At 37.7% G+C, this 7,899-nt stretch overlaps 2 protein-coding genes across 2 annotated transcripts; one reads left to right on the forward strand and one right to left on the reverse strand.

Annotated features, from left to right (window-relative positions):
* The first annotated feature begins 1,698 nt into the window (after window positions 1-1,698).
* LOC128691500 (uncharacterized) lies at window positions 1,699-2,724 on the forward strand. Its single transcript, XM_053780352.1, has 5 exons — window positions 1,699-1,788; window positions 1,893-2,124; window positions 2,233-2,274; window positions 2,382-2,507; window positions 2,624-2,724. Exons 1-5 carry the CDS (start codon window positions 1,786-1,788, stop codon window positions 2,635-2,637), a joined length of 417 nt encoding a protein of 138 aa, XP_053636327.1. The 5' UTR covers window positions 1,699-1,785; the 3' UTR covers window positions 2,638-2,724.
* Window positions 2,725-6,874: 4,150 nt separating this feature from the next.
* Window positions 6,875-7,889, reverse strand: LOC128691498 (acanthoscurrin-1-like). Its single transcript, XM_053780351.1, has 4 exons — window positions 7,860-7,889; window positions 7,354-7,573; window positions 7,203-7,244; window positions 6,875-7,085 (listed from the first exon to the last, which is right to left on the reverse strand). The coding sequence occupies exons 1-4, from the start codon at window positions 7,860-7,862 to the stop codon at window positions 6,952-6,954; spliced, it is 399 nt and encodes a 132-aa protein (XP_053636326.1). The 5' UTR covers window positions 7,863-7,889; the 3' UTR covers window positions 6,875-6,951.
* Between the last annotated feature and the right edge of the window lie 10 nt (window positions 7,890-7,899).

The following is a 7,899-nucleotide window of genomic DNA, read 5'->3' on the forward strand; positions in this document are numbered from 1 at the left end:
TGCAAACACATAATATTATTAATGCTTAGATGTAATAAGAAAAGTTTCGATGAACAAAGAAAGAACTAAATAATCTCTCCGATGTATAAGGGACGAAAATTAAACTTTCCTCTCCCTGTCACTTATGTTTCTCTTAAAAAACACTAAACTTAATTTGAAGTTCTACGAAAGAATATAAAAGTTACGTTAAACATTTTCTGCTGCTTCCTTCGCCTTAACACTTTTTTCTTATTTTAACATTCAGGATAAATTTGCCAATTAATTGAAAGTCATATAAAAAAAAAACATTTCTTTAGGTTTTGTGGATGATGCTACAAATATTTCAAATATAACAAATAATGAGAGTAGAGAGATGAAGCAGCCATGATGACTTGACGGGTTTTCAGTCACATCAGACACAGTACCAGACCGACGCTTATGAACCTAATGTTTATTTCAGTTAATTTTAATTTTACATGAAGCTTCATGATGTGTTTAAATTATAAATACATTTCCTTAATATGTTTTGCTGATAAACATCTAAAAGCATAATAAAACTTCGTAATTAAATATATTCAAAGGAGATAAATAATTGCAGAGTAAATACAGAAAGACGTATATATCTCTCAGTTTACATAGGCTGAAAGTTTACTTTAATGTGTTCTCTACTGGTGGTCGACAGCTTTAAACCCAAAAAACTAACCAAGTAATTGAATACGGGGATCTGGCTAATTATACACCCCGTTGCGAGTAAAGGTACGAGGATCGAGCCTTCAAGACCCATACTGTTTTAACTTTTCATAAAAATGCAAAACAATTTACATGTGTACACATCTCGGTACATATAAATACACATAAAATTTACGTTATTATTGCTTAAACAGGGTAAGATAAGATAAGATAAGATAAGATTTCGTTCGGATTTTTAACCCCAGGGGGTTAGCCACCCAGGATAACCCAAGAAAGTCAGTGCGTCATCGAGGACTGTCTAACTTATTTCCATTGGGGTCCTTAATCTTGTCCCCCAGGATGCGACCCACACCAGTCAACTAACACCCAGGTACCTATTTGCTGCTAGGTGAACAGGACAACAGGTGTAAGGAAACGTGTCGAAATGTTTCTACCCGCCGGGAATCGAACCCGGGCCCTCCGTGTGTGAAGTGGGAGCTTTAGCCACCAGGCCACTGGGCCACCATTATGTACATTAAAGCCATTATTAAAAAATCTATCCTATTATTTTTTAATATCATGAATCTTAAAAAAAAATTTTAATCATTATAAATGATGTGAATCTGATGCAGTATTTTTTTCCATTAATGGCCGAATCGTTACAAATGTCTAAATTTTTTTTTTGTATTTTTTTCAACACTTCAAGACCCTTATGAGTTTAGCGCTTAGTTACGATTATAATAATAATAATGTTTTTTCATGATTACAACAGGAGAAATTAAACAGTTCTCTTATTCTTGAAGTTAAATTTGTTGATCATTCCTCCTTGTACACTATTAATGGAGTTTTCTGTCCCCAAATTTCTACTTGTGCTTTTATGATTTTGTGTATATCATATTTCTTATTGTTTCCTCTGACTAGTTCCTCGTTGCTTTTAAAAATAGATCCCTATTTCTCCATATGAAACATGTTACTTCCCTTCACCTATTAAATGTCCTTTATGTTACTGAGAAAAACCACAGGCATGAATAAGAGGTCCAAGTACTGAAGGTTACTGTGGGAGGGTGGAGTCACTTGTCTTATATAAAGTCCTGGACAACCACGCTCATCACATTGTCCAGCTCAGCTCCTACAGTCATGGTACGAGTTGACATTTTGAGAGAAGTTGTTTTGAAATTGCTGAACAATCATAAATTATATCATATGAGTTATTTGGAGTATTATCAAAACTCTTCTCGCCCCAGCGTTCCTTTTCAGTGACGGTGGTGTTGGTCGTGATGGCTGGTGTTTCTTACGGTGGACTTATTGGTGGTCTTGGGGGCTACGGCGGTCATGGTGGCTATGGAGGCCTAGGTGGTCTCGGTGGTCTTGGTGGCCTTGGAGGTATCGGCGGCCTTGGTGGATATGGCGGCTATGGTGGTTCGAATGGTTTTAGTGGCTTGGGAGGCTATGGTGGAGGATTTAATGGAGGATATGGTGAGCATTAAGTATTTTGGCTGTATTTCCTACTTATACAAATATTTCGGTATACTCTTAGTCTAAGCATATATAAAGATGTTAATAATATTATTTATCATTCCATAGGTGGACAAGGAGGACACACGTTTATACTGAGTAAGAGCCACGGTAAGTCATCAACACATGTTTGTGTTTTTTATGACAAATGTAACAATGTCTTGAATATACACTTACATGAAAGATGTTTTAATATTAGTTATTATGTTTGTTTACAGGAAGCCATGGGGCATTTGGCCAGGGCGGACAGCTTGGATTCGGCAAAGGTGGTGGATTCAACGAATTTGGCAAAGGTGGTGGATTCGGCGGATTTGGCAAAGGTGGATTAGGTGGACTTGGCTTAGGTGTGTACGGTGAACTGAGTTAGATTAACGTTTTTCGTTCACATTTTATTGATTATATGAACAAGGCCCTGGATTACAACGTGACCACACTGTAACAAAATATATCATTATTTCAGGCTACGGAAAGTAAAGCTTCTGGCATCATCTTGTCTTGACCTCGTCCAGCACCGCCGCCGTCATTCGTCCCAACTACTACTGGAATAAATTACTTGAAACATTTGTATCTTTTAATGACATCAGTTTTAGAAATCCCTTAATGACATTTTCAAATGAGTATTGCAAATAAAAAAATAAAAGTTTAATGAGATACTGGAAAAAACTGCAAAAAATACAAAATAGTGGACTCAGTTTGATTTACGTGTTCAATCACAAAGCAAGTATTATAATTTATTTTGGTTCCAGTACATACTCTAGAATTTAATTTTCGTTTTCGAGTCATTAAAAAAGTGATATGGTAAATTTTGTGGACGGTACCGCTAGAGCATATGGATACACCAAAAGCCTAAGAACTAGGCTCCAAAAGGGATCACAGGAGCCCATGTGGATTTATATCTACAATTCACTTATCTGTTGCGATCGGATTTAAGAAATTTGCTTAATATGCCTGGTATCTTATTTTCATTAATAAGATATCTTGACTAATCACAAACGTTATTATACTATCTCCATATACCTCAGTAAGTGAATAATTAAGCACATAGTGTTCAAGATAGTGACCATAGGGCTGGCCACATACGAATTTGATATGATCATCACCTGTGTGTCTGCCAAACTATCAGAAGTATTTGTAACCAAGCCTTGCTAATGCAACATCAATTAGTCTGTTCGTTACAAGTTGCTCCATAAACGTACTTATCCACGTTCATGTTACCATAATTGGTTATAGAGCTACTCCGGCTTCTAATTGCACTCCTACAACATTCAGTTTCATTATTTACTTCTCTCCTAATATTATTCCTAATGCTAGGCACAGACACACTAAGGTTATATTCTACATTTTCATTCAGGGCACTTTTTAAGAAAGAAAATCGAGTAATAGGCGATTTTTATTACTGGAACCAGAGGGAAGGTTGCGACTAGGAACAGATGAGCATTGTAATAGACTTTAAGGTCCATGTTAGGTCACTTCTTCATTGTGCTCCTTTTATATGGAGAGGAAAAGTTAACATTTACACAAATAATCCGCACATAGGAGAAAGAAACTTAAGACGACATTTCAGCCTGACTTGGACCACTAACTAGTCACATACTACTTAATGGTCCAAGTTGGACTGAAATATCGTCATAAGTTTGCTTTTCCTATGTGCGGGTGTGGCATGCCTCCCAGCCAGCTAACCGGGTGCTAAGGGTTTAACGATGTTATGGGGCCCCATCGTTAAATCAGTACCTTGGTTCATTAACCAATCACGGACGAGCCTGCCAAGTGCTGAGACGATGTGGTGTCACTCGTGGTCAGCATTTGCCAGACTGGTACAGCCGCTGGTTGAGCACGGTTATTTATCTCTTGATTACCGTGTGGTACACTTATACTCCATTCTTGTACATAGTGTACATACTATTAAATATTTGGTGAAGGAAAATACAAGTTAAATACTACTGCTGTGTTTATTTTCGCTCCAAACCCATTATGGCCAGGACAACAGGCCAATCATTACCTGTGTGCGTCATAGCGGGTTATATGTAAATTGTTCGAGTCACGGTACTGCACTTTTGTGTTCTTGCCATTTACCTTAGCTGACTAGTGAAAGATTCAAATTGACTCGCCTCATATTCCAGCCCAGTTGAGAGATGAACTCTCTCTCTGGTACCTATCACCACCGCACCAGCGATCCTCCATTAAGGATGGAGATCATTTTTCACCTCATGAGAGCGCTATTTTAGGATTTTAGGATGCTGCTACTCCACACAACGAGTTTAGTATTGACAAAATTTTGACCTCAGGTAGTGTGGTGGTCTAAAGCACCGTTGCTGATATTTCCCTCTGGCTGGGATATGAGGAGTGTGGTTCGAATCCTTCACAAGTCGGCTAAAATTAATATTGTTTGTTAATAATACACTAGTTTCGTGGAGTTATAGCAACCACTAATGAGCCCCGTCCATTTTAGCGTGATCACTACTACTACTCAATAATTTCGCTACTACTACTACCACCACATTTACTACTACTGCTATCACTGTTTACTAGTACGCTACTACTACTACTACTACTACACTACTATTACTATAACCACTACTAGTACTACTGCAGCTGCTGCTGCTTTCACCTAACTAGATTCCCTATAAAAGCCTCTTATGTCTCTGTTTTAGATTTATAAATCTCTTATGGGCAAAACGTCTATCAAATAAAGATACCCAAGTGTTACTCATTTGTCCTATCCATCATCCTACCCAGTAGCCTCGCCGTAACGAGAAATTAGGTTGAACATGTATACAATTAGCGACGTATGAGTATGGGCTGACCAGTATTTGCGAGTAGGCCTACCGTACTGAACTTTTATTTCATGTCAGGTCCATTTGTAGGAATTTACTATTTCGCTGGCTTCTGATTTAGGTCGAATTCTGATATAAATTTCCTAAGGGTGAATTTTAAAAGGACGTGTGGCTTCCATTTTCCCTGTGAGATATTAAAATTTGGAGTTGTGTTTACGAGAACTGATTGCATTTTTTTTTTTAGTTTTCCTTAGTAACTTCCACGGTAACTTAAGTAAATGAACCCCGGGTGGAATGCTTGACTGTATCATTATTGCTCTACTGAAGTATTCCAGCTCAGGCAGACACATTTCATGATCTCATTTAAACAACACATCCAGTGCAATATATTGTGAAGAGAAATATACTTAAGTTTTCTCCCACAGTAATACTTAGAATGGGGTAATGGCACGCTGTGGGTCATCCCCCACAGCAATTATTATTAAAAATTGTGTAACCACACACTGTAAGTGTTCCGCAGTGTAACTCCCATATAGAAGTTTGTAACTCCACTTTGAAGTCGTTCCCACTATGTCTCAGTCATAAAGAAAAGTGTAAGAGTACGCATCAGGTGAACCATGCGAACCAGTGGAGTCAAATTGGACAATTTTCGTTTTTAGAAAGAAATGAGAAAGCGCTCGTTAAGCAATATTGTTACCAACGAGTGAAACAAACTACCAAACAGCGTCTGTAAAATAAATACTTTGCGAATCTTCAGAATTAATTGAGACTGCTAGTGCAGCAATGGTGGGCGGGAATTAGTAGGTGTCAGGAGAAATTAATTTTTTCCTTATGCCAGTCTTCGTTTTATGATGACCATTTCAGTGGCGATTCTGGCCATTCGACTGAGGTGAGTTTTCTACTTAGTATAAAAATCAAAGGCACACAACGAGCTGTGTTCTAGGCCTGAGACAGCCATGCATGGACCAGAAGGCCTGGAGTTTATCTGGAGAGAGTTCCGGGGGTCAACGCCCCCGCGGCCCGGTCTGTGACCAGGCCTCCTTAGGTCAGTGTCCCAGGATGCGACCCACACCAGTCGACTAACACCCAGGTACCCATTTTACTGATGGGGAACATAGACAACAGGTGGAAAGAAACACGTCCAATGTTTCTACTCTGGCTGGGAATCGAACCCAGGCCCTCACCGTGTGAAGCGAGAGCGTTAACCACCAGGCCACCAGAGCCACAATAGTATCCAGTTCACATATTGAGTGTCTGCGGTTCGATTCCTGGTACGGATGGAAACATTGGAAGTATTCCTTTAAGACACCTACTGTCCTGTTCACCTAGCAGCAAGTAGGTACCAGGGTGTTAGCCGATTGGTTTGGGTCTCATACTGGAGACAAAAGTTAACCTAAGTTGTCCGAAAAGCTCTGCATAACCAGGAACTGTCTATATAGTGTGTCACCGTTGTCAGCTGTAGTCTAAGTTGCGTTATGCATTTGTAGAAATAAAGTTTATTATTATTATTATTATTATTATTATTATTATTATTATTATTATTATTATTATTATTATTATTAATAATATGATTATTATTATTATTATTATTACTATTACCAAAAATTCATGTTGTAGCAGAACGTCTTTCACAATAGTGAATTAATAACGTTGACTAAATTAACTTAATTTTGTTTTGGACTCCCAAAATATAAATCAATTTCTTGAAAATTTACTGTAACTTAAATGTATCATAATTTAACCTTTGTGAAAAAAAATAATTTAATTACCAAAGTAAATCTAGTATATTGCAACTTTTACAAAACTTAATTTTATGTTTTATTTTTACCAATAACTTGGTAAACTTAAATTCTTAATTTCCGATGATCCTTCAAAAATGTCAGAAAAAAAAAGGATTTACAAAAATAATGTCAATAAAAATCATTCATATTTCAGGTAATTTATTATGGTAGTAGTTAGAAAGAGTGAAAGTAACGATGCTGGATGTTGTCAAGAAACAGCACTGCCAGACGCCCTACTTCCCGTAGCCAAGTCCTCCTAATCCACCTTTGCCAAATCCGCCGAAACCGCCACCTTTGCCAAATTCATTGAATCCACCACCTTTGCCGAACCCAAGCTCTCCGCCCTGGCCAAATGCTCCATGGCTTCCTGTGTACAAACAAGAAAACCATAATAATTAATGTTAATTTTTTTTTATACAAGCACATTCCTAAGACATTGTTGTAATCGTCATAAGAAAAGCACAAACAAGTGTTGCTGACTTACCATGGCTCTTACTCAGCACAAACGTGTGTCCTCCTTGGCCACCTATGAAATGGTAAAAATATATTATTAATATGTTGATACATTAATAAGACATACATATATTTAAAAAATGTATACGCATGTAAATATAATCAAAATAATTAATGCTCACCATATCCTCCATTAAATCCTCCACCATAGCCTCCCAAGCCACCAAAACCGTTAGATCCTCCATAGCCGCCGTATCCACCAAGGCCTCCAAGACCACCAAGACCACCAAGACCACCAAGACCGCCAAGACCACCATATCCACCATAGCCACCAAGACCACCAATTAGTCCACCATGAACACCAGCCATCACGGCCAACACCACCATCACTGACAGTGAACGCTGAAAAAGAAAGTAATCGTTTTTACTGCAGAAATACACACACACACACACACACACACACACACACACACACACACACACACACACACACACACACACACACACACACACACACACACACACACACACACACACACACATATATATATATATATATATATATATATATATATATATATATATATATATATATATATATATATATATATATATATATATATTATAATCTCACTTTATTATTGCTAAGCTGTTTCAGATGAAGTTGTCACTAAGTATTAACTCGCACCATGATTGTAGGAGATGATTGCTCGAGAACCTGGACAATG

The sequence above is a fragment of the Cherax quadricarinatus genome, chromosome 26, assembly GCF_038502225.1.
Source record: "Cherax quadricarinatus isolate ZL_2023a chromosome 26, ASM3850222v1, whole genome shotgun sequence".
Taxonomy (NCBI): domain Eukaryota; kingdom Metazoa; phylum Arthropoda; class Malacostraca; order Decapoda; family Parastacidae; genus Cherax; species Cherax quadricarinatus.

Excerpts from the sequence above, each read along its gene's own strand:
- LOC128691498 (XM_053780351.1), bottom strand. Across the intron at positions 7,245-7,353 it reads AGGATTTAATGGAGGATATG|GTGGCCAAGGAGGACACACG; the intron begins GTGAGCATTAAT and ends ACCATTTCATAG. Across the intron at positions 7,086-7,202 it reads TGTGCTGAGTAAGAGCCATG|GAAGCCATGGAGCATTTGGC; the intron begins GTAAGTCAGCAA and ends GTTTGTACACAG.
- LOC128691500 (XM_053780352.1), top strand. Across the intron at positions 2,125-2,232 it reads AGGATTTAATGGAGGATATG|GTGGACAAGGAGGACACACG; the intron begins GTGAGCATTAAG and ends ATCATTCCATAG. Across the intron at positions 2,275-2,381 it reads TATACTGAGTAAGAGCCACG|GAAGCCATGGGGCATTTGGC; the intron begins GTAAGTCATCAA and ends GTTTGTTTACAG.